The following is a 26,586-nucleotide window of genomic DNA, read 5'->3' as shown; positions in this document are numbered from 1 at the left end:
CGAGGATTTTCTTTGCTTCTAGAGGCAAATTTCCTCCTCAAAAACAAAAGGAAGACAGGATCAGACGTGTCCAGGCTGCTGAATGATACGTCGCATGGGGGCAGGAAACAAATAAGAAGGCAACTGTGAGGCCTTGAACATAAAGGTGGAAGCACCGTCCCCTCTGACACCAGTTACACCACGAGGATCAGCGCAGCTTACTATCACATTCAATTAGCGGCAGTTTAACAACCTCTGCTGATTTAGCTCTAATTGAGAGAGGCGAGGCTGCCCACTGGAACCTTCCACCATGATAATCTGTTCATTACTTCTTTAGAGCCTTGCATTTCCTTCATCTTTCTATCTACTGCTGGCACCTACTCATTTATGGGATTAACAGACTTGACCTGGTTATGGCAATATGTGGCTCTTAAAATACACTATAATGGCTCAGGACGGGAGACTGGACTGAAGACAAGTTTTGGTGCAATCTGTTGGTTTCCTTAGCTAGGAAATTAATTTTGAATTGACTCTATATGAATGAATTGGATTATTTTATAAATAATTATGATTACAATGAATTGAATTCCAATTGGCTTGAATTGGACTTTATTATTTAAGTGCCTTGAGATGACATTTGTTGTATTTGGCGCTATATAACTAAAAAAATTAATTGAATTGAATGGCTATATAAACTTGTAGAGATAAATGTGTACATGTCAGTAAACTTCTGTAAGTATGTAGCTGAAATGTTAAGCAGGACATGCAGGACCTAAAGACTGTACAGGATGTACTTTGATCCTTTTCTCCAGTTCCAAAACAAGTTCCATAAGGAATTGTTCTCAGAGTTTTATGTTGAAGACTTAGCCTTCTTTTTTAGATCAAATGGGCTGTAGATTGCTAACCAGTCCTCAGCATCAATGACAGACCTTACTTGTGCCCTTGTTTGCTGGATGGGAGCAAACTGCTCCCATCTTGTGAAATGTGAGATGGGTGGAGGACTGCAAAGTACCCTAATAATGACCCACCTTTTGGAACGGGGTGTTAAAAAAATCACATTCAAATGTTATGTTGGGATACTTGTATTGTTTTTGCCACGTTCTGTAGCTTGAGTCAAATAATTTTGAATAAACAATTTTGACTGAATAAAATTGTTATTGCTCCCTCTATCTCAGCCTTGCAGGTAGGTTTGAGGGATTGGGAAGAAAAAGATATTGGACAAAAGAGATCTGCTACTCAGGTTCTTTGAGACAAAAATAAATAAACATGAAACATAAGTGTCTGTAAAATGGGGTTGCTGTGGTCATGGCCCTTCTGAGGTTGCGACGGCTATAAATCAGGAAGCGGCTGCGGTGAGTGTTGTCCTTTATCAGGCCTCGTGTCCTGATAGCAGCCTCGCTTCTTTATCAACTCCTGCCATTTGTGCCTGGCTTTCCACGCAGCTTGATCCCCCAGACAACATGCACGCAGACAGAAAAGAAGAAGGGAGCTGCAGTTCAAAGTCGGGAGAAGTGAGGGAATTGTCGGCATTGCAGATAATGTTCTAAAGTCCACTTTTTGTTCTCTGATTCAATCATCTTCAGGTCTACCATCATTTATTTTCAGTTTCAGTAAAAAGCTCTCTGTCGGCGACTGACTACAAATGTGAAAAGTTCAGACTTTAAGGTAAAAGTCTGGCCTGGAATGATAGAGAGGACAGTAAGAAGTGAGGGGCTTGAGTTGTAACATTTCAAAATGCACCTCTTATATAAGGCATCTAACAGAAGTGGCGGAGATCAAAACAAGACATCTAAAGGCTTTTTCATGCAAGATTTAATACCACTTCATATTAAATGGATATTCAAAATTAGCCTGGCAGTAACAGATAAATTGCATCGAAACAAGCCAACCCAGGTAACCAGCATAATATTCAAGCCAATAGAGGCTTCTAGTCAGCAACAGCCTCAAGCCAGAAAAAGGCTGCCAGATCTGGATAGGTTTTAGGTGTTCAGAGATAAGGGTGAGCAACAGACATTTTTACAGTAGATGCATTCGGGGAAACACTGAGCCAGCACTGGCACCCAGATCATTGGTGTTGGGATGATACGTGCACGATTCATCATAAGCCAATATGTATTCAATTTTGGCTGGTGCTGTGGAACACCATTTTCATACCTGTGAAATTTGATTTCATAACTGTCTGAAACTGCACATATAAAATCAAAAATATAAAGCAATGTACTATCTATGGAAATCCTCACAGAAAAATCCTGACTTTATTTTTTTTTATGGAAAGAAAACAGATGATCATGTAAATAAATGCGGAGTTTGTTTTTAATGTATTTCTCTACCTCTATCTTACTTGCAAAACAATCCTATTTTGTCTTGTAGAGCACCTGCTCGACTCTCGCCCCCTTCATGTCCCCTGGACCTTAAGCTAGCAGCCATAGATGTTGTTTTTTGCTTTGAGGCAGCTTCTGTTGTCGTGCTCGGTGGCAGTGGCTGTGATTTTGGAAGCAGGAATGAGGAATAGGAGCAGGTTGGTATAAACAGTGCCCTTGAAAGCATGAGGGATTCACAGAGGAGAGAAAAAAAAAGAAAAAAAAAACCAAAGACCCTCCAGCTTTACAACATTTTGTTGATATCCTTATAGGGTATGGGAGAAAAAAAATGAATTGGAGCCGAGGGGGTCTGGGCAAAGTATTACCTCAGGATTAAGCGGAAAGAAGTAGGCTTGTTTGTGTTTTGAAGGCTTGTGAGCATGGCTGGGTGATAACAACTCCCCTGTTGATGCCTGCCTAGCCACTACACTATTAACTCGGCCCCCCACCCCAATTTCTTCACTCTTCCTCATCTTATTCACCTTCATCTCCTCCTCCCCCCACATTTATCACATTCCCCTGTCCTCTTTTCACTGTCTCTCACAAACTACTCATACTGCTGGTGTGACCTATTTTTTTTTTTTTTTTTTTACTCAACTGAGAATATCATTTCAAACACCTGTGGGAGAAAAAAAATGGGGAGTTGTTATTTCCTTTTCTCAAATGATTCAGGCACCTCTGCTCTCATCTGTTTGTGGGTAAAGCCATAAAAATGGCCCTTTTTCTGAGGCTACTGATATCCAGCTGGGGGGTCTATTAACCAAGTGAATCTCTTACGGCCCACAGTACAAGGACAGCCACCACTCAAACGCAGAAGGAGGGGAAATCTCAGAATAATAACAAATGTCACTCTTATTGCTATCAGGTTGCACCTGAGCCATATAGATAACCACTATTTTTCCAGCCCGCAGGGAAGGAAATGAAATTATGGCTGAACTCATGCGAGGCTGCAGCAAGCCACACACACACACTCACGGTTAAGTACCTATAAACAGTTATTTTCCTTTATCTGCCACTTCGTACTGTATTCTGCCCTCTATTCCTTTCCTAATCTCTGACTTATGATTCTGGAAGGCATAAATATGACAGCTCACACATTATATAGCATTTGGATGGTAATAACAAACTGCAACCATAAACAAAGCATTGTTGTTTATGGTTTATGTTGGAAATTACACACAGAAAAACAACCAAACAATGGTGAAGACTTCTTAAAAACATGAGTGTAACTGAAATTGTCACTTTGTTTAATTTCATGTCGATAACGTAACCTGGGGTTAGCATGTTTTTTTCCCCTCCTCCTTCATGCTTCATTGCACACTATATTGGTGGTGGAAATAGCCCGTGATAATTAGGTGAGATAATATCTTAAGTCAGTCAGTTGTTATGGCGCTGAATGAAACCCAGTAAAGCTGTGCAAACAGCTCAGAAATAACCCACATTATCATCACCATCATTTCTAGGCTGGCTTGCGCTTGGCAAGCTGATGCCTTAGCATTTTTATGGCACCATTGCGCTGAAGCAGGCCTGTTCCTCTGGGAGCCAAGAGCCATCCATAGTGCTGGATATCTAGCCGGGCCCTCCACTCTGCCAGCTCGCTCTGCCTCTCGCCTTTTAAAAATAAAGACTATTCATTACCGTGGAGGGACCCCGGCAGACAGATCTACCTGAAATACGGTGCACCAAATTGACTCAGCCTGCCTGCACACGGACCAAACACTGCTTTTGCTCCATTTCTCATTGGCATACATCCCTACACGCTGTTTTTCAATTTAGAGAGAACTTGGATGGGAAGATGACAGATGCAATACACAGGCAGACGGAGAGTCCAAGGAGGACCTCCATAACAGTTAACTCTGTCATACGCTCAGTGCACACAAACACTTAAACTATTAAGAGTTTGCACGGTCAAGCTCAGAACCATGACCTGTTTGCACGATTTAGAACTAAACAGTGGAGTGCAACTTCATAACAGTAAAGTGACACAAATTCAGCTGTAATAATTAGTTTGCTAATTGTGCAGCTCATCCACAAATACAGCGCTGTACAAGGCAACTGACATAAAGTGTTATGGGCTTCAAAATATGAGGAAAGCAAACCCATTGTTGCAAAACTGAGTGAATGAGGAAGATGAGAGAGCTGGACTATGGGGCTAATAACTACTGTGCTTCGGCCCAGTGAGTGGAAAGGCAACCGGCTTGGCTGTATACACAGAAAAAAACTATATCATCTGAGTGCATGGGAAAATTGGCCTCGGAATAAGACATCAAGCCGTCAAGTGGGTCTACCAAGCTGTAAAAAGCTGTCTATATGGCTGTGTGTCTGCATAGTGAATACAAAGACATTTTTAACACTTGAAGCTCTGCTGTTGCTGGTGCACTAATGACTAGCTGATACTTGAACATTGCAAGACCAAACCAAGTGACTCATGTAGCCAATTACAGACAAGTATGCTCCACACTTCATTGGGAGTAAAGTGCATCCTTACTTAAGGGCCGAAACAGGCAAATTGGAGTCTTGCTGCTGGTATAGACGTGCAGAAGAAGAGCAGTTGTGGAGTAGATGGAGAGCAATGGACCAGGGATCAAGAAATTCCTCAGCGTGCTAAGTATTGTTTTGACTTTGCTGAATGTGAAATGGGTCTCAGGGGGGTCGCATAACACACACAGCTCTATATGCGTTTATTGTTTCCGTTCATGCATTATAATTTTCCACCAAAGAAATATGGTGTGGGTTGGAGTTAGTAATTAATCTTAGTAAAATGATATTTTACAGGGAGAGATACCGCTTTAAGCTTTGATTTCCCCTATATCATAATAATTTAACTGTATTAAAAATGACTTTGTGGTGTACTATAACTCCATATTCAAATGCTCCTCTAATGTATTACTTAGAGGTCCACATCTGAATTTTTATTTTGCTGAAAGTAAATAGCAAAATATGTATCAGGGTTCCTGTACATTCTACACTTTCAACATCAAATTTCCAGATGTCTCATTTTTTTTTAATCACACCAACTTTTCAGCCACATCAAGATCACTATGAATCCCTCTCCTCCACACAATGCTGGGACCTCATTCCCGGTGGCATCAGCCACCATGAAAAAACACAGATTGCTGTTCAAAGATGGACATTTTTTCACCCCAATCTGAAAAGTGACAGCTGAGTGCAACACTTCTGGTTGCAAAAAGAAGGCCGATTGTAATTCTCCCAGTTCAGTGCTTTGTCCAATTACACATAGGGAGATGCCATGGACTGAACTGCTAACTCTGCAAATAGTAGAAAACCAGTTCTATCATCCAAACCTACATCGTTCATGGAGCCCATACAGCTGTACGGTTGTGCGAAGGGTCACTGGGTTCTTTGTCAGAAACTCAAAACATGCGGTCTCAAAAATCAAGATGACAATGTCTAAATGCTCCCTTCCAGACTTCAAAATGGTAGATAAGCCGAAATGCGGCATCATGGTGATGAAGTCAATCCTTTATACAGAATCTGCATGAAAAGCACTCAGCCCTTTTTGATCAGGTTATTTTAAGATATTCAAATTTCTATATCTATAACTATTCTAGATCTATAACCATATAATACTATATCTATAACTATTTAGTATAGCTTTACTACAAACATTTGTATGCATCAATATATGTGTGTGAGTAGGTGTAACTCAAATTCTTCTCAAATCATAAATCATAATGCATTGTGTCCCCAAACTGAGGTATTAACGGGGCTTTTGAGAAGCCCTGGTGTAATCTATGGCCTTTCTGTTTACTTGCAGGACATGAATGAGATATCATTACACTTGATTTCTTGTGGCTTTGTGGTGTTTTGCTACTGCAGTAACTCACCGCACGGTCCTTTGTGTTTGATGTGGATGGCCTTCTGCAGAGCACAACTTATCGCTCTCATCTCACAGGGGCTGGTGTAGCTGCGGCCATCGGATCCACACACGTGGTCGCTCGTTGGCGAGCAGGCCTCGGGGCACTCACACACCGGCTCATCGTTCTTGACCACGCACATTGCCCCGTGGTCGCACGCCTTATTCAAGCAGGGGCTTGGCACGTTGAGATCTGAAGGCCGACCAACCAAGAAATAGAAAACAGAGTTAGAGGGAGGACAGGGCAGATAGCAGGTGGGGAGAATATAAAACAGAGATTGGAGAAAGGTCTGGAGGTGGAGAGCATAGGGAATAGGGAGGCAGGTTAGAGAACAGCTACATGGAGAACAGTAGATTTTTGTGTTAAAAAAGGTCTGGGGAGGAAAAGAGAAAAGATGGAACATGTAGTACAGCCACACTCCTATGACACCTCTACTTCCTCAGCTTCCCATGTCATTTTCTTGCCTTTGTGCCTTCCTAATGTATCCCGAATCTTTGAAGAGCCCACTGAATCCGGTGGACAGCGGATAAAAAAAAAAACATGGCCTATAGCACAATAGAAATGAAACAGCCCACGAACAATAGTTGCACAGCGTTTTCTCTTTTTTTTCAGGCGAGTAAACGACTGGATTAATTGACGTTCCCACTGTGCTCCTTCAAAGGGAGACATTTGCATCTCTGTGAGAGCCACTGCTTCAGCCAAAGCTAGCTGAACTGGCATAGAGGAGCAAGAAAAGGAAGAGTAGACTGGATGGTATTTGTATGAGAGAGATAGAAAAATGTGGAGAAAACGGAAAAGAGAAAAAAGAAATCGGCAAAGAGAAGAAAGACCCAACTGCTTAATAATTCAAAAAAGGCAAGCTCCTGGGCAGAGGCAGATATGAAATGCGAACATCAGAGAGAGGTGTCTGCTTCAGTTTCTCCCGCTCACACACACACTCCAGCATGACTTCATTAAAACGAAGGCTGGATTTTGCGCCTATGATTCTCAGTAGTGGCAGATGGGTGTAGGCTGGGTTGATATTACACGACTCGATCAGGAGAGAGTGGAAAGCTGAAAAAAACGGTGTGAACAGGCCTTTGATCACAGCCTCCCCTCCTCATTCAATCAATTCTTAGTATCTTTATGTGTCAATGAAAATATTACATGGCATAGTGTATACTAAGACGGGGTGCAAGTGTGATTATCAGGGCTGTGTGGGTGCATTGATGAGTCCTTCATGTGGGATAGTGTACAGTCAAATGACAACAGCCTGGCTCCACGGTCATTTTTATTTGAAAAGTTTAACGCATGATTAATGGCTCACTCAACTGAATGTGATGTGTCTGCTCAAAAAAGAGCATCAAATAATTCTGATGAGAAGTGGTGATAAAAGCTGAAATAGGTGCACTCACAAGTAAAATGAAGATCTGTTCCATCTCTATTTTATATTTGGTTTCAGATATGCTTGGATGGATGGAGATGCTGTCATGGAAACTGCCCCTTTTAATGACACCACCCATGGCTCCATCATTACTGTGACCATTATGGGATTAGATGGCAACAGAGGGGGGCTGACTTTATGTGCTTGAAGCCCCATGATTCATTTATCAGCTCATAGATATTCAGCAGAGCCTCAACTCATAACGCTAATGCAGGGTTAAATTATCAACTGATAACACAGACAGGGGCAATTAGCTTGTTTCACTCTGATTAAGGCAACAGGGGGTTAGTGGTGTGGAGGGGGCACCAGATAACGATCAATGTCAGGTAAACATCTAGATACTGAGCTGAGGGATTAAAATAACAAAAAGTGAGAGGATATTAAAGATTCTTCTTCTGGCTGTAATTGAGCAAGATCTCGAGCAAGGACACAGTCTCCATTTCCGAAAAGTGTTTCAGATTAGCAGGTGGAACACTGCTGCTATTGATTTCTGTGTTTTGATGCCAAGCTGCTGTTTCATGAGAGCTTGGAGGTGCCACATAAATATGCAAGCAGCTCAATGCTGCTTAATTTGGTGCCGCTTCTGAAACAATTGATTTCCCATGATCTCATTTCGACGCCTTGTGTGTGTGTACGCGAGTGTGTGTGTGTGTGTGTGTGTGTTAGTAACAGCTGTAAGCTTGTGATCCAGGCTTAACTGTACAACCTTGGCCTCCATAGAAGTGCACCAGTCCACTTTCCACATTTTCCAAGGACGGGCTACTAAAACACAACTGCAGCCTCCAATAATGCCTTTGTCTCCTATTCTTTTTATTTCACACTCTGAAATATGAAGATTGTTGGTGGGGGGGGGTCTTACTGATTCATAAACTGGAGACAGTGTATGGGGAAACACAAGAAGAGCAATCTCGCAAAGTGTAAAAAATCTTGTGACACAGTGAATAACTGACATCTTCTTCATTTACTCTTGGACAGGGGCGACTTTAGGATCTGGTCTTTAGGGGTGCCCAGCCCCCGGTGCTCACAGAGGACTATTATTTCTCACTAATTGAGGCGAACTAGTACATTTATAAATTTTGGAGCCGTATTAGTTTTGCTTTGAGTAGTGTTTTCCCCTACAACATTCAATTTTGACCTCTTCATTTCAAAAGACTGTGGCTTGACAGGGATAACAGAGAGCCTGAGACAAACATTTATTTTGGGAGTAAAGAGTTAAAACAAAAACAAATGCTAGAAAATAAATAAAATGGTCACTAAAATAATGCATCCTTGAGCAAAAAAAAAAGCGTTTTTGCATAATATAATATTTAAAAAATGTGCTGAGCCAGAGGGTGCCAAGCTATCTCACAGTGATGCCTTGGCACCACTAAAAATACCCTAGCCTCGCCCCTGCTCTTGGATGCAGCTAGAGGTTTTCAAATGGCAGCCTGTAAAAACTAAGGCTTGTGGGAGGGTGTTCATAACCTTTTTCCTGCTCTTCTCCACTCCCTGGGCCTCTCCCCAAACACTTAAATCCAACTCTTCATGCATGTGTCATTTTTCTGTCGGGCATGTCCAGAAAAAAAGAAAGTAGCAGGGTTTAAACCAAGCTATTTATACATGAAAATTAGCTTGACAGTTGAATGGGAACATCCACAGTGCCAAGCACATAAATCAGTACCCAAGGCACAGTGGCTGAGCAGGTGCGGTGTCTGCTGTGGCAGTAAGAACAAGTCTGTGTAACAGTGAAGAAAAAAAAAATCTAAATCAAGGATTTAGCTTTGTACTGAGTCTGTACCACCATTCCGGTTGAGCAGACTTTACATTCCGAGTGTCACGTCATCTGTATCCTCTCCTGCCAGTCGCGGTGTAACTTTCCATTTTAATTAGTGTGGCACTTTAATGGCATGGCCCCACTTCAAGACTCGAAGAGGATTACTTCAGGTTAGGCCGCGGTGTCAGTTCTGCTCAGCAGAGGCACTGATGCCACGTGGAATATTGATGGGACCCATTTCTCTGTTTGCCTGATATCTGCTAACTTGTCAGCTTGAAAAATGATTGGTGCCCACTTAAAAGTGTTATCTGGCAGATAGAATGATACCACGGTGTTATTTCCAAAGCTTAGCAGTCTCCTGGTAGATTGGCATGATGGCACAGCAAACCCCAGCAGGACTCTGGTGGTGACAGTGTGGCTGCAGTGAGCAGGCATACCCTGTTAACCTCCCATAACATGTTGCTGAAATTCTGGGAGATTATATTGGCGAGCACTCCCTCCCGTCTCCACTCAGCTCATACATATGTTAATTGGACTTTTCCCCTTTGGGTTTGTGTGCAATTCGAAATCGCTCCCTGTATAAGGCAGGGAAGCGAATCAGCGTAATCCAGGTGATGCTTGCAGTAGCCAATTGGCAGGGAGAATCACCTACTAGTGCAACCCATTCATGCACAGGGCTCCAATGTGGGCACAGCCAAAGTGCAGCAAACCCCGCCTTCTGTTTTCATCACCTGCAGGGCTTTGATCCGACTCCCTTTGGCTCCCTCACATTAAAAACATTTATGTATCATATTAGTAGAGGGAAAAGGAAGTGCAGAGAACAAGCTTTATTTGCATACAGCAAAAGGCATACCCGCAGGCTGTGTCTGTCTACCACTGAATACTTATCACAAGCAGGAGGTAAGTCGAAGCCGCTTTGTGCATTTACAACTAACACTTCAAAATGGTGACAAGCAAAAACAGAACGAGGGGAGGCAAGCTGGGATCCCTAATATTGAAGCATTTATCTATCACCGATGAGAAATCACTGTTTGTGTAATCCAAACGACAAATTTTATTATTAGGAAGTTTCCCAAAAAGGTTCGTCAGAGTGATGTACACAAAATAAATATAAGTAAAGATAAAAAAGCAGCGCTCAGCATCTCAACATCTATTGCCTTTCATATCAAGTCTTGAGCTACAGCATGAGGAAAGACAAAAATGAAAAAACGCTGAAGTGGAATAACTACCTGACAAATTGCTGCCCAATGCCATGCAGCTCTCTGAAAAGCCTAAAGTCACCTCTGACATCCTGTTGATCCACATTTGTGTGTGATTTCTGTTCAATGACAGCCTGTGGGCCGCAGTAAGAGAACCGCTGGTCCCCAGCTGCTGTCAATCTGGCTCCCTGGGCACTTCCTCTAATTAACTTGATTAGCAATAATGTCACTGGTGATCTCAAGCTGACTTCTGTGCTAAAGCTCCACAACTATTTGTGAGTCCAATCACAGATGCGCGGGGGGAGATGCTCATCAAATAAACATGCAAATGATAAAATATTCTGCACAGAGTCCTGACACCTAAGGTGACTGATTTTTCTTTCCTCCTTTCCGGGGCTCTTTGTCAATGACAATGTGTCTACCGCTGAGTGATTTTCTGTTAACCTCCAGAAGCAATGCATTTCAGGCAACTTGCTTCCACTCGCACTTGAGTTTTTCTGCACTTGTAATCACGAACTCGCACACTCAGCTGCGTTTACATGAACTGACAAAAGAGCTGTGAAAAACAATTCATGTCCAAAAGATCTGTCTCGTTCATGTACTCACTTCTAGTTTGTTTATGTATAGCTTATGTGTTCCTCACATAATATATGTATCCTCCTCTATGCTCTGAAAAGCCTCAGCTGTGCCTATCTTATGAACAACCTAACAATTTAAAGATCCCTCTCCACTTTTTCTTCTGTTAATATGAGGACTGCGCATCAACAGGCTCCAGGGAGTCAAAGTGAGCAGCTTCATGTGCCCTCCATTGATTCAAAGTACTACTGAACATGCACAAAAATAGCTTGACTTAAAGGAGCTGCGGAAAAACCCGCTGGGAAGGGAAGTAAGCTGTGATAGACCCTGGGCTAAGACAGGAAAGAGAAAGCAAAGTTTTAATTATGCATTTTCATTTTAAAAGTAATTGATTTTACACAGTCTGGTTCTCTGCTATCAAATAGATTATATAACTATGAAATGATTTTTTAAAAGCAAATTCATTTCGGAAGAATACTCTCGAAATCCATCCTGCTTCCTCTGGTTTTGTCTCTTTAACTTTTTTGCATAAAGGCGTCCCAAAAATACAGCATCTATCACTGTGCCACAATATCTGGACAGTTGCTTGGAAACAACTGAATAAAAAAAAGGAAGAATAAATATTAAACGGCTGATTGAAAACATATTGGTCCCAATGCACCACCAATGCTTGGCCCTCTGACTATTATTGAACAATTTAAACTATATTTCTGCTATAATAGCCAACACGGCATTCACACTTCCCGGGGTTCAGTGTGTGCTGGTACCCTGCTGTGTTGACACCATATGGAAATATGCTTCAGTCTAAAAATACTGTTGTGTTGCAAGCTGTGAAATCTCTAATCAAAATCATCTTTATGAGATTTCCAGTCAATTACAAGTTAAATACAGACAGTATTTTCTCACTCGGAAGATAGATGCTGTTGTAGCGTGGGGCTGAGGTTAGTTTTCATAGCTTTAACTGTGTTTACTGGAGAACAGCAACATGGAGACTCAAGGCTCTACGAACAAGGACAAACAGAATCAAATAATAGGTAAATAAAACATATCTGTTGGCCATTTTTAAGAATAGATTTGAGGTAGTTGTGTCAGTCCAAATTCTTCATGCGGTTCTTAAAGTGTCTGAAGGCCTTTACATTCTCAGCATCAATGACTGAATAACTATTCAGCCTCCTTCCCAGCAGCCTGCTATGATTCACTTCCAGCAAGGCCTTCACGAGCTCACGTGTTCTTGGATGTCTGGAGGATTTGTGACTGGGTCTGGGCACGAGTTAATCAGCTAAATGCCATGGGGTGTTTGCATCTCTAAATTGAAGAACTTTCGATATCAATCAAACTGTGTGCAGAGGACAGCAGTCAGGACATTACAGACGTGTGGGCTTTCTCGCATCTTTCTCTGAGGTGGTGAGTTCCGGCAGGGTGATGGAGTGATGTCGGGTGCTTTCACCCATATGAAAACAGCTTCACGGCTGTGTGAGAAGTGGGGAATTTCATCCATTTGACAGCTGACAGAGATCGAGCATCCCGCCACATGTACATTCATCTAATGAAACAACAATTAAATGACAGAGGTCTTTTTGGATCAAATAATGATGATTTCATCTCTCGAATCTTTTTGACCATACGAAAGTCTTGACAAATTATTTGAGTGTGTCTGGTTCAGATTTGTAGGGGCCAATGTGTTGACACGGGACTTATTGACAGCAAGAATCCCAACTGCACCTTCAACAAGAAATAAAAAAAGAGTGGAACTTGGACGTACTGACAATCCTGAGTACATGCACAGCATGTTGTGAAAAGAGGTCGTTTTCCTTCCTTATACCTGGAACACACCGACGCTCAGATTCAAATTGTAGAATGAATAGAGCACAGAAACCATGAAATGTACTATCATCCAGGGGTCATTGTGTGGTTATCTTTTGTCACTGCCAGTCGTTACGAGACAAACCCAACAGCGCATAATGGGGGAGTGTGTCAAATTGCACTGCATTTGTATGTGTTCCGTCACACACTCAGCATTGGCCACTGAGTGATTTTTGACAAGCCATTTCTTGCGAGAGACGCACACAATCTCATGGATCTCGTGACAGAGAGATAGAAAAAAGAAAGAAAGTGAAAAATCAAAAGAAACAAAGTAAAAGAAAGAAAGAACGATGACGTGCATCATCATGAACACACAGGCACTTTGCATGCATATCATTTGTCTGAATAAACCAACAGTCTCTGTGGGCACCTTCGCTTGACTCTTTTGATGTTTAATTAAAAGCGTATCAGGGGGAGCTTTGTCGTTTGTGGCACTCTGTTTTGAAATATATGCAAATGTCAATAAAAACGTATTAAAAAAACATACTACCAGTCGCTGAAGGCTGCGATACGCAGTGGAAGGCAGGAAGGATGAGGAGAGAGGGAAAAGTGAAATAACTAAACAACAATCCGAGGGGGGGTTGAACTGACGTATAGAACTGAGACTCAGTTTGGCAGAAATAATGAAACAGAGCAAAACGTGCTCGCACTGCCACTTCCACTGCTTAATTTATTTACTGCTCTGACTGCTCTGCCAAATAATGCAAATGAGTTCTGGTTCCTCCCGATGCTGACAACTGGAGATAACTTTGGTACTGTAATCAAGCTACGCCCTAATGCTTGGAGGATGGACAGATCTTTCTCGTTTTATTGGTCTCTGTCACAGCAACAATGCAACTCTGGACAGCAGTTCTGGACAAAATTATTATTATTATCATGTCTGCTGGGTGGATTTTTCTTTGGTTGAGGCAATGTGTCCATGTGACATCAAGCAGCATGAGCAGATTAATTCATCTTCTTCATAAATGCTGAGCTGTCAGCGTTAGGATGAGAAGGAGCAAAAATTATTCCAATTTTGGAAGAGATTAACATACGACAAGGCCTTTAAATCACCTCGGAAATGATTAGAGAGGCGCTCGGATAAATGAACTGCAATTTAATGCCTTATAAAACACACAAAAAAACAGCGACTTCAATGTGTATTTCTGTGAGTGCATATAAAAGATATTACGGCCAGTGTGGATGAATCCACCCTTTAAATCAACCCTTTAACAGGAAGGGATAATCTAGAAACAGTTGTGCCAATTCCAAGCGTAAATTGGGTCACCTACTGAAGTGTGTGGAGCTTAGACTTGGCTGACTAAGCTTAGAGGGAAATAAATCTCTAATTGAATCTTTTTATTTCCTTTTATTCCTTTATTATTATAGCTAAGCAATTTAGAATACTTTCAGCTGCTAGGCTTCTTATTTTCTTTAGAGAAAATGTTGACTTTGGGCAGTTCTGCGTGATCTCAAGCTGCATTTAGTTATCCATCACAGGGCCTTTTCAATCCTAACTTTTAGAAAGTTCACCACACTTACAGTATCTGCACACGAGGATGAGGTGAGAGAGATCAAAGTAATGGCAGGAAAAGTGAGGATAATGGAACATCTCCACATCAGCTCTTTTTACGGTTCCTAATTATTTTCAAAGTAAAACGCAGTGACAGATTCTTGCACTGTGATGGAGCCTGCATGCCGAAAAGACGAGCTGTCAAGTGGGCTGCTCTTCATCTGCATAAAGTCAAGCAGCTCGGACAAGCCGCTTGGAAAGCTCTTCATCTAAATTTATGGTAGGCTCAGCAAATGCCTGAAATGTTTTTAAGAAACACACTCCAGTGAACCATTGCCCTTATGTAAAAAAAAAAAAGTTACTACATGCGCGCTAATGTTGGTTTGGTTTGAAATGTTGGAAACAACAGCCCAGGTTTGAGAGCGGTTGTCTAACTAGGTGCAACCTATGCTGGTCTTCTGTTTCAATGAAGGAGAGCGCCTGACAAATGGTAAATCAATCAAAAGTCTTGTTCTGGAGAACTGTACGAACTCTCTCACTTAATGACGCCCCTGCGGATACATACTGTACTATGGTAGTTAAGGTCAGCTAACGTGGCTAAGCTAGAGAAGTGTGGCAACACTGCCCCAAAATGTGCTCCGGACTTATAAGTTTCTTTGGATTCCTTGGAGCGTCTGCTAAATTATTGTCATTTTGCCAGCTGCTGTCGATGGGAACCAGAACTCAAGTGACACAAGACGTCACGGTCTGGCGATTCCTTCTATGAATGAGTTTTTCTTTTTCCTTGTTTCTTTGTCTTTGTGTGGTCCTCTGGTTTTTCTATGTTTTGTATTTACTTTTTGTCATGGATTTACTTCTTGCGTTTCAGTTACCGTGCTTCCTGTTCTAATTTGTAGAGCTTGGCCCCATGTGTATTCTGTGGAGTTGACTTCACATCAGGGTTAAGTTACTGACCGCCACACCTGTATCTTGTTTGTTCTTATCTCCCTGACTGTAAATATTCCAGGTTTTCCTTTGTTTACTGCCAAATCAGTGTATGTATGTGAATTACTTGAGCATATCTTCTGCCAGATATCTAGACATGTTTTATTTCTAAGTTTGTTTTCGCCTGGAATCCTGCTTCGCAGCGCTTTGTGTTTACTCCATCCACCAGTTTATCAAAGTATTTAGTTCCCGATCCGGCTGCCTCCCGGTGTGTTCTGCATTAGGCTCCTCATCTCCATTTCACGCTTCATGTCATGAAACAAGATTACAGTTTTGATTAAATCAGTTCAGTGGTGTGATCCTCTCCCTAAATTGTTGCATTGTAATACATAAGATGTTAAAAGGTACACTCTCATTTAACAGTTACAAATTTCACATCTAACTTACACATTTGATCACCTTTTAAAACATTGACTGAACTAAACTGAAAGCTGCCATTATTCCCTTTTTTTTTTTATCTCAGCTAACAAAGGTGGTTAAAGGCTTGAATTTTGAAGTTAAAGTTTTTTAAACTTTGGTCACTTTTATTTGTTGAAAAGCCTGGATGCAATGGGTTCAAAGCAATTCACCAAAAAAGCAGCCTAACTGCAACCTTACTGCAGCACTTATGCGCACAAATGGAAGGAAGCAGAGGCTGGCGCATCGATCGGGTAGATACTTGCTTTTATGAAATAGCCCTGGTGATAGAAAAAAAGGACTGTTTGGGAGGCAGTGAGGTTAGGAGCCGAGGTGCACTACAGCATGCGGTAAGAAGAGAGTCAGAGGTGAGCAGTGGTTAGGCAGGTAGGAACAAGACAGCCTTTCTTCTTTGTTAGAAAGGAAATAAAACACAGAGAGCAGGAAGAGGGAGAGACTTCTCTAACCTCATGGGTCACATCTTTCCATGAGGGTAAACAGAGGGAGAAGACATTAATGACACAGACACATGGAAATAAAAAAGGAGTGAGAGGAAAAAGACAACAGTACAAGACTCTCTCCTGTTCGGTCCCCACAGAGAGAGGGAAGGGGCTTCACCCCTCAGAATCCGCTTGATGAGGTCGCCCACTGGGTGACCCCACGGTCCACCTGCAGCCAGACAGCCAGGAAGACAGCCACATGGACATAGACAGACAGACAGACTGAGTGACGCACTGAAACAAGAAAGAAGAGTTTTTTTTATACAGGAAGAGCACACAAGACAAAAAGACAAAGACAGAGACGGGAAAAAAACACCAAAAGCCACTGGAGTGGAAGGCTGGCACAAGAGAAAGAGTCAAAGACAGAGAGCGGATGAATGAAACATGAAGGTGGTGTTTCGTGTTGGAGATGAAGGGATGAAGCATGAGAGGGGTGAGGGAATGGATGGGAGGTGAAGGCACAGTTTTTCCTGAAGGGAGGCACACACATTTTTGCCTGAATAACCCGCTCCCCCTCCCCTTCAGAGAGCGTCAACCAACCATTTCAGATACTGCTCGGGAAAGTTTAAAACACAGACATTCAGCCCAGAGGATTCAGACGGGAAAACACATTGAATATACGTTAAAAACAACCAGAGAAAGGCGCAGAGGAAGAAACGGTTCCAGCATCAGCTTTTGTAATTCCCCAACAGGAACTATCATCCGTCTTTCCCACCCTTCCGCTCCACTCACCACAGGGCCCCAGGTGCTTGATGGGGATGGGGCTCTGACTCAGACATTCTGCCTTGCGCCGCAAACAGTCATTGGAGTAGGTGCGGCCATCCTTGCCACACACGGGTTTGTAGGCGCCGTCACAGTCGATGGGATCACAGGAGCAGCGGGCGCTCAGCTGTTCCACCACGCACACAGCGTTTAAGAGACACTCCTCTTTGCACTCCTCTGCAGGGACAAAAAAAAAAAGAAACTGGCATCTGTACGTGGTGCTATTCAGGGATAGCCTAGCCTAGCCTTTATTCCATCTCATTTTTTAGACTATAGTATTTAGTGACCCCTTAAGCCTTGTGTAGAAGCACCTGCACTCACTCAATTATTCAAGTTTTTCCTTTAATTTGTCACCCATCTGTACAGACACTGATAAGGTTTTTTAGAGCCATTTCCAACAGAAGGTTGGGGAACAGCGTGACAGACTAATCACTGTAGTGTAGCGGAAAGGACAGAGGAAGTACTCAGCAGGCGTAAAAAACAATATTTAATGCTAGAAAAGTGTTAAATCGATTGTTCTGTCTGCTGCTTGACTCAGCTGGAAAAACCACGGGGAAATAAATCAGTTTTCATCCAAACAGTAATTACATGTTAGGGCGGACTGATGTCACTAGTGGCGCATGTAAAAGCTTCTCCTTCAGCAGTAAAGGTCAAGCCTTTTATGGGAAAACATTAAAGAAAGATAGAAATAAATTTAAGTTAACTGAGAGTTAACTGAGAGATTTTACATTACATTTGCCATTCTAAGATTCTAAAAGCTTGCTTGAGTACATATTATCAAATTAATTTCAATATGAGAAGATATGGTATACATCTACGTTTAGGGAAAGGTTCTATTTTTGGAAAATTCCCTTTTATCTTTGTTAGGTTTTATCAAAGTAAAACCCCTGACAAAAAAGGCAAACTTGGTAGAATAATATCTGAAAATGACATTTAATAACACTGTTATTAACCACGACAGCTGACTGGATCAGATTTGTCGTGCTTCCATCTAACTTTAATGATAAAGTTTCCCAACTGAAATATTAATCACAAATGAAACTTTAGATCTAGGTTAAAGTCAAACTATATATGCGAAAGAAACAATTTGGCTCACTAAGCAGAACTATACAGTTAGAATGAAGAAAACGAAAGGAATACTGTTAATGTGAAATGGCACATTTGCCACTGAAGTGAGAAAATCCAATTTGAAGAAGGCCTCTGTTCTGGAGGCACTCATTAAAGTTTGAATTCATTTGATTCCTGATCAGTGGATCAAATTTGTACAGCAATTCAATTCCTTCTCCTCTTTTCTTTAAAAGCCTGTCATGCCACACTTAATTACATCGCTGCCGTATCTGAGTGAGAGGGCTACAAGGATGTGCAATGTCACGGTTACAAGTCGAAATGGCCATTTTCATTAGTTACCAATTTGTAATTTGCTTTGGGGTATGATTTCATGGATCTCTCTTTGAAAATGAATTATTCTATTCTTTGAAAAAGGCCCAGCACAAAAGGGAGGAGAAAAAAAAAGTTCATCCATTGGCTCACACGCATGAACCCTTTCGCACACATATACACAAACTCATAGGGATAATTAGACTGGGATTTATACAATTTAAGGCCCTCGCACTCCTCCATCGGTTTGTCAAGCAGAGCACGAAGCAGAACCTGTGTGTCAAATCAGCATATATCAGCCTTCATTGCTGACTGTACCAGAGGACACCCTGTGGTGATTCATTCTTGTCTTTGATGGTGCCAAGGGGTCTTTGTACATGGATAAGGGTCTTCCCACATTACATCTGTAAACGAACACAGCTGTGGCTTTGCAGAGCCCCGTTGACAACACAGCAGGAAAATTGGATTTCTTCAGATGGCTATCTGACATACTGTAAAACCTGACAGCACTTTGTTGAGTAAGCCTTAAACCCTGTACTCTAATAGCACAGATAACAGCCTGGAGGATCTTATCAGGCTGGACGGAGCGAGTGCTAGCATGGACACAGTTCAGACCCCGAGACCTCAGAGTCATTTGTCTCTGTATCATGAAGGAAAAAAAAATAGTTAGAGTTTGATTCTATGACCAGTTTAACTGCATCTGTTCAATTCTTCAACAGAAAGTGTTACATGTGACGCTGCTTTTGCATATAAGGCGATGTGATGCAGTTATACACACACACAATGCTTACACATCAGGGGTGCATGATTGTATTTTGCTATCTTTTGAGTTTCTGTCAGGCCATTAATCTTGGACATAAAGTTCCCAACCATTTATTACAGTTTTGAAATGCCAGACTGCTTTGTAAGATCACAGAAATTTGTGTTCTCCCCTGACCATAATGACTGTTTCATCTGTCAACAGTTCATGCAACATGTTCATCCATCAAGCTGCTCAGTCACTGCGCTTAGTCTTGAAATTTAAAATGAGAAACAAGCCAGATGAAATTTGAGTCTTTCTTTTTTTGGTGTTTATATATCAGAGTCACACTTGACAAAAAATGTCTTGATATTAAATCTGAGTTGTGTAATCCCAGTTCGACCCGTAAATTTTCAGCGCACTGGTAGATACCACAAAGTCCATCCTTACCCAGCCATCTGCATTGTCCTGTGTGGATTCTCCTTAGCTTGATCCCTTTCTGAGTGGCTGTCGCCATCATAGTGCACTCACTGGGATAAGTCTGGCCGTCGCTTGCGCACAAAGGCTCATCACCTGGGGGGCAAGACTCCAGCAGACTAACCATGAAGGGCTTGCTGGTGAGAAGATCCACTCTGCACATTACGTTCAGACTGTTCTCACTGTCCTCACACGGGTCTGTGGAGACGGGGGACATTCAGGAATCTGTGTGCAGCATGATGTTATACATGCAAAATAACTTTGATAATAACTTTATATTAATCAAACTTTGGGGGATTGAACAAGTACACTTCAATCAAAACAATCAAAACAGTCGATATACTGGCAAAAGAAAACAAACACATTTACAACATTACAGGAATATAATGTGTCCTGGCTAAACTGCCCTAAAATTGGCAACTATTCAACTCCTGTCAAAGAAAACATCTCACATCCTCTTAGACAGGGCTTTGGTGCACCAGTAATATACTGGTAACATACCGATTATGTGTTAAATGTGCTAAATGATCATCTGAATTGCACTGAATACATAAAAAGAGGAGAAGAGAAGAGAAGAGAAGAGAAGAGAAGAGAAGAGAAGAGAAGAGAAGAGAAGAGAAGAGAAGAGAAGAGAAGAGAAGAGAAGAGAAGAGAATATGCTTTACAGTTATTGTCAGTGGAACGGCAGCTCAGAGCAGCACAGTGCGGGACCTTGGATGTGAAGGGTAGACAAGGAAATAGATGAAGAGACGATCGGTTTGATTTGCTTTCTCACACCTCCCTCTTTCCAGGGGAGCGTTGGTCTGGCACGCTCAGCCCTATCAGTCCGTGATCATAATGGAATTGGTTTGTGGATGTGTGGGACGGGGGTGTTACTCCTGGAAACAGGAGCTCAGGCTTTATCCTGCTCGCCACGCTTCCACCATAAGGGAAGACAAAGGATTTATGTAGCACCATGACATATTAAATTACTGCCAAGCTGTGGCGAGTCATTCAAAACACACCAAGGATGAAACATCCAATCATCAGGAAAGGAGTAGAAAGGAAGAGAATGAAAAATACAAAATCTGGGGAAATGGTTTGCAAAGACCTCTGGCAGCGATACAAGAAGGGACAATGCCGGGGCATAAAAAGGGACAGAGCGGTTTGGATGCAGAGGACTGGGAAGCAGAGTGACCACTGGCCAGGTCTCGGATTGATTTGGACCAGCACAATGCAAAGGCTTGCAGAGACCTGCAAGCAAGTAAACAGGGGTTTTATCGTAATGCACAGCATGTTTCTGCATGACGCAGTGCCTCATCCACCTGCCAGACCATTATCTGAGAAAAAGACCATTACCTCCCATTAACTGAGAAGAGCAGCTTCCAGGAACCACGCTTTGCTCTAGCTGAGCAAGGATGGTAATTACAAAAAGACCGGCTTATTTGCTGTGAAAACAAGCAGTGCAGATAAATCAACTGTATTTGGCCAAGGTTTCAGATGGAAAGGCTGTAGGAGGATTTAGAGAACCATCAGGGTCAACTTGTCCCCTGAGCTTTGACCCTCACCAGCGAGAATACGGCAACGCAGGCAACTTTGGCCTAAACACACTGCATTTATATGACCAATTTCCTATCTGTGGTTGTACATATCCATCTCCAGCCTGCTTTGTCTCATGGAGGTTTCTGCTGCTGAGAGACAGAGTTACTGTCTGCTGTTCTATCCCCCCATCTGCTTTGCCAGGAAAGAAAAGTTGAGTGCGTTGAGAGTAAACAACCCCTGCCAGATGATAACAAGGATGAACAAGAAAAAAGAAAAGAAAGGGGGAAAAAAGACAGCTCTGAAGGCGTACTTAGTGAAAACAACAATTCACACCACAGGAGTGCCTGCATGAAGCAAAGCAATCTGAAAGAAAAATGAGAATTAGCCGAGGTGTGCCATGAGTAAGTGGGGTACTGTATGTGAGGGAGAAACAAAAGGCAGTGGTAGTAAATGGAGAACGGAAGAGAAAGTGAAGAGAGAGGCAGCGAAAGCAGAGGAGAATGTTTTTTTCAGAGTAAATTGTCAAGCAAATGTGTCTTTTCCGTCTCCTATATCTGTGTAAATCTCATACACTGCAGGTGTGGCTTCTGTAAACAAATCCCATATATTTGTCTGAAATAAATAGTAATGGGCTTTCTTCCCTTTTTAGATACAAATGTTCAAAAAGATAAGAAAGAAAAATGTTTAAAAGGTAATCCCAAAGTAAAATATGAGGAGAGAACTCACCGCAGAGCCCCGGGTATTGCACGCGTATATTCTTCTGGCGCTTACAGGCATGCTGATGGAGCTCACACTCATTGCGGTAGTCCTTTCCATCACTGCCACACACCGTCTTATTGGGTTTGCCATCGCAGCCAAGGGGGCACATGCATTTAGCCGACAAACCGTCCGATGACTGGACACAGGTGCTGCCATAGCTGCAGGTCACCTCAGTGCAGGGGTCCTTCAGAGCTGCAAGCAGGAAAAGACACGAAAACAAGGCTTAATCAAAAGCAAAAGGGATTTTTGCATTAAGGAGTACATCTGTCACGCAGCAGTGGCAGTGCGCTCCATGCTGCTATACACTGGAAACGACGGGCCATCTTATCTATGTGGCTGCTGGCGCACTTTTAGAAGCCAGGCGCAGTTATTTGAAGAACTACTTGCCACCCCTGGGTAAAGATGCACTGCCGCAGATGTTGACTCGTGCCACCATGTTGCATTTATTTTGCAGAACAGTGTGAACTGGATTAGAAGCTTCACTATTGCTATGCTTGAGCATGCTTTAATTACCACAGCTGCAAAGTGACCCTCTGAATATTTACCTTTGCAGGAATTGGACCATGAAAAAGGAGCCAAAAGAACCCCCCCCACACACACAATTTGTTTACACCCCTATTAAATGATATGCCACTTTTTACTGAGTTGCTTATTCCAATGACAAAGGTGAAACTTTTAATTTTGCCCACATTTGCTGTCAGTGGGGGTTTTCTTTGGCCTGGTATGCTTGACAAAAGGCCGACATGAGATTACAATCGCTGTCATCTAACAGCGTGATACATATTTATGACTGTCACGGACAAACATGCTCTCCCATGAGGGAGAGGACAAGCATTGGCAGACTTTTCATTTCCTAAGCCTGCCTTTTTTGTAATAAATATTCACCAATGTCTGGTATTGTTCCCCTCCTCTGTAACAGTACATCCAGCATTGATGAATTTAATTTAAAGCATGTATGTATTGAATCGCAACTGGTGCATCTTGCTTTGTTTTCCGTCTTCCACCTGCCCTCATTTCGAAGTGAAGACGATTGCAAAATGTCTGTCTTGAAATTTCGATGCCTGCCTGCAAGATGGAATGGTGCTGCCTTGTTAACAGGAGCCTGGAATGTGTGCTGAGATACGTATATTATGGATGTGTAAGGAGACAGGAGTGCTATGAGGAGTGCATCTGATCAAAGGATCCCCCCCACCTTGGTTTCCTCATCTTCATGACACATTCTTCCTTCTTTCCTTTTTTATTCAGTCCCCTGTCAAGTTCTTTTGAGGTTTGGTGCCTTAGAGTTGCTAATGAATGCTTCTCTTTTTCATTTTGTATTTGTGCTGCGTTGCAGCAAGAACTTTGAAACTACCTCCAGACCTAATTTACAAGTTACTTGAAAATAAAGTGCCAAATTACAGCTCTAACCAGAAGAGACTGGTGGAAAATGACTGAAATCATGAGTGATTACTGGAAATCACAAGTCATTGTGAGCCACTGATGACGGCTTAATGTCAGCCTGTTTGAACCAGACAGCCATTGTGATGCTTTGTGTCTTATCATGTGAACAATGAGACACTGATGATCTGTTGGACACAGTCCTGCAGTAATAACCTTGTTGTATCTGCCAGAGCCATGTTAAATCCAAGCGGTAGAAAACACGTACAACCTACATACACAGGTTACACAATTAACATGCACAAAGTAACTTGGGCCACAGTACACACTAATGGAGATAGCATTCAAAGCCATATTGTTTTAGTGTGTTAGTGCGCTAGTGGGAATGGGAGGTGTATTCCGACAGGAAGAATTACCTTGTCGGAACACAAAAGGTTTTCCGAAAAAAGCTGGTTGTTAGGGTGGAGGTGGTAGTAACAGCTTCTGAGGAAAAGGAAGAAGATGAGGTAGACACCTGCTGAGCTTCCTGTGCTGCAAAGTGGGGCCCTGTGTATTTTGTGATAGTAAACAGTATCCTCTTCACACTTTTTTGATCTTATTGAACAGCAACGACTTTCTCTTTATTCCCAACCTTCCTGTCTTCTGAGCATAAGCAGGCCTGCCGACAGGCAAAGAGGGGTGGGGGTGAAAGTAAGGGCCACGAGAGCAAGGTAGCATAGGAAGGGGAGGTGGGTGCTCTTGATTTGAATGCTAACAGAGGCCGATTGGGATAGGAAGCGTAGCCTTGATGGAGCGTTAGTGCAGATAAGCCTCCCTTCTCAGACTCAGACAAGCAGGCAAATTGCCTGGGTGAATGTGATCGGTGTAACAAGCGCAAATGAAAAAAAGATGGAAAAAAACATGTACACCACAGCAAACTTCAGGGGATATATTTTCTCATTATTATTATACGAAAGGTGGCAAAAAAGAGGAGAAAGCAGCTCATAAATTTTTTTTTAAAAATGTAAGCAGAATGATATTTGTTAAATCAGAAAAATTTACGCTGCCAATTAGATTTGTCTCCCTTGCTGGAATGAAGCTCAGCAAGGTTTAAACTGCAAGGATAACGAGAATAAAAAGTCAGATAAGGATATAGATAGATAAAGATGCCATTTCAGCTCAAACAGCAAGATGACACCTGTTGCTTATGATAAGGGGAGGAAAGGACGCCCCCCTCCCATGAACAGCCAACACTCAAATCAAAAGATTAAGTTAAATATATTCACTTGTGTTCAAATATTGTGAATGGAGACTAAATCTATATTTATCTACATTCAACAGGGGTGATAGATTAACTGGATATAGGATAGATGAGGCTAATTATTTTCTTTTTTTAGTTGGCGGGGAAACAAAACCAACAACAAAAAAAGCAATTTTCCGTTTTTATAGTTTGATAATCAAATTCTTCTATTTTGTCAGGTGCAAAAGCAGAAAAAAAACAAAAGCATGATATTGACATTATAAATTGATCGTCAGCCAATTAGCTCCCTAATAAATCTGCACCTGCATCAGTCATCGAAAAACCCAGTCGACATCTATTTTCTCATTTTCTAAGATTCTGCTACTTTTAGAAGCATTTCGGGCTCATTACTATGGATTTAACCGGCTCTTTTCAGAGAACAAAATGCTCCAGTTCTTTTAATCACAAGCATGCAGTGTTTGAATGGGCACACCCCCTGAGAATATCTACACCCAGCAGGTTTCTTTGTCTGCCATTCGGGCACATACTGTGACTGGACTACCCGTGTGCCTAATTATGAAGAAACGTGCCTTGGCATGTCACCTTCACAAACGAGTATATGAACATGTATAACTTGAGCTTTAATGCCAATAAACTGGTGTTTGAATTAGGAAAGAAATTAGTCAGTGTACTGTAAGACTGTAAGGACTGCTTACTATGTGTGTTCAGACTTAAAAAAGTGGCAGCACGACTACATAGAAAGCAAATGCAAAGGGGACATAAAGAGATAAAGACACTGTGCTAAAACTGTTTATCCCAAAGCTGATCCACGATAAGGATAAAGTTGGAAAGGTCTACATTTGAAAAAGAAAATATGCCCAATTGGAGTTTGAGTCATATGGTACTTTGTACAAAAATTAAGCATACATTTAAAAAGAGCTGTACCTACAGTAGGAACATTTTTAATTATTATTTAACTGATAAAATTATAGGACCAAGGCTCAACCACTCCCTTTTGCTGTCAAGGTTTTTTCCAGCAAAAATAAAAATTTCATTTATATTAAGTAAATCCTTGCAAGCTAATTTTGCCTGTCCAACTGAAAAGTTTGGCAGAGTTTGTGAGGTCTCTTATGGCTCTTTTCCACTCGTACCTACTCGGTTTAAGTTGTTTCCATTACAATTGAGTACCACCTCAATGTGGATGGGGTCATCATAGCAAGGTAGCCTGAAAGTCCTTTCAGGACACATCCAGTGACGTCACTCTCTGACCAATAAGGGGCCTGCAGTCTATAGACGTCACATTTTCGGCTCGACTCAGCTCACCTGACACCTCGACCAGGTAGGTGCTAAAAAGGCACCTGGTATGAGGTGCTTCTACCTAACGGAAAAGTTGAGTAGGTACTAGTGGAAAAGGGCCATTATAGATCTAATATGACATCAGAATCACGAAAATTTAAAAGTACAGAACCTTCAGCAAAGTAGCGAAAAGTTGGGCAGAGGGTTTGGGAAGATGGGGATTACATTGAGCAGACAGCCAGGCAGGTGGGGAGCTCTGCTACTCTCTGATCCACTGTTTTGTGCGACAGTGTATTAATGCTTCATAAGGGACAGGGAGCTGTCAGTGCCGTGCTGACTTTACTTGATGCCCTGCCACCACAATTGCAGCAACAATCAAGGTGTGTGTGTGTGTGTGTGTGTGCGGATTCATAATCGCCAGCGCACGTTTACAGGCACCCATGGAGTTGAGATAAGTCTGGAAGGGAGTTTGTGATATGTGGGTATGTATCTGTGCATGCATGTGAATGTGTGTTGTGCTCCCTGTTGCGCTGATAGTGATATGGGAGGGAGCAGGGGGTTGAAGAAGCTAATCAAATGCAATGATGCAATGTGTGGGGACTTGGCAGTATGTGTTCTAATCAAGAGCAATTTCCCTTCGTTCATTCTCCATCACC

The 26,586-nt window shown here is 42.1% G+C and overlaps 1 protein-coding gene across 5 annotated transcripts in view; it reads right to left on the bottom strand.

Annotated features, from left to right (window-relative positions):
• agrn (agrin) overlaps positions 1–26,586 on the bottom strand; it is a 264,104-nt gene that overhangs the window by 63,377 nt on the left and 174,141 nt on the right. For all 5 annotated transcript variants that reach the window (XM_075476038.1, XM_075476039.1, XM_075476040.1 and 2 more), the window contains 4 exons: positions 22,006–22,230; positions 19,732–19,956; positions 17,136–17,342; positions 6,188–6,409 (listed from right to left, as the gene is read on the bottom strand). In XM_075476038.1, the coding sequence (XP_075332153.1) occupies positions 6,188–6,409; positions 17,136–17,342; positions 19,732–19,956; positions 22,006–22,230 (879 nt within the window). The remainder of the gene's footprint in view (positions 1–6,187; positions 6,410–17,135; positions 17,343–19,731; positions 19,957–22,005; positions 22,231–26,586) is intronic.

This window comes from Odontesthes bonariensis, chromosome 10 (genome assembly GCF_027942865.1).
Source record: "Odontesthes bonariensis isolate fOdoBon6 chromosome 10, fOdoBon6.hap1, whole genome shotgun sequence".
NCBI lineage: Eukaryota > Metazoa > Chordata > Actinopteri > Atheriniformes > Atherinopsidae > Odontesthes > Odontesthes bonariensis.
Note: the sequence above shows the minus strand (reverse complement) of the source record. Positions and strands in the feature narration are given on the sequence as shown.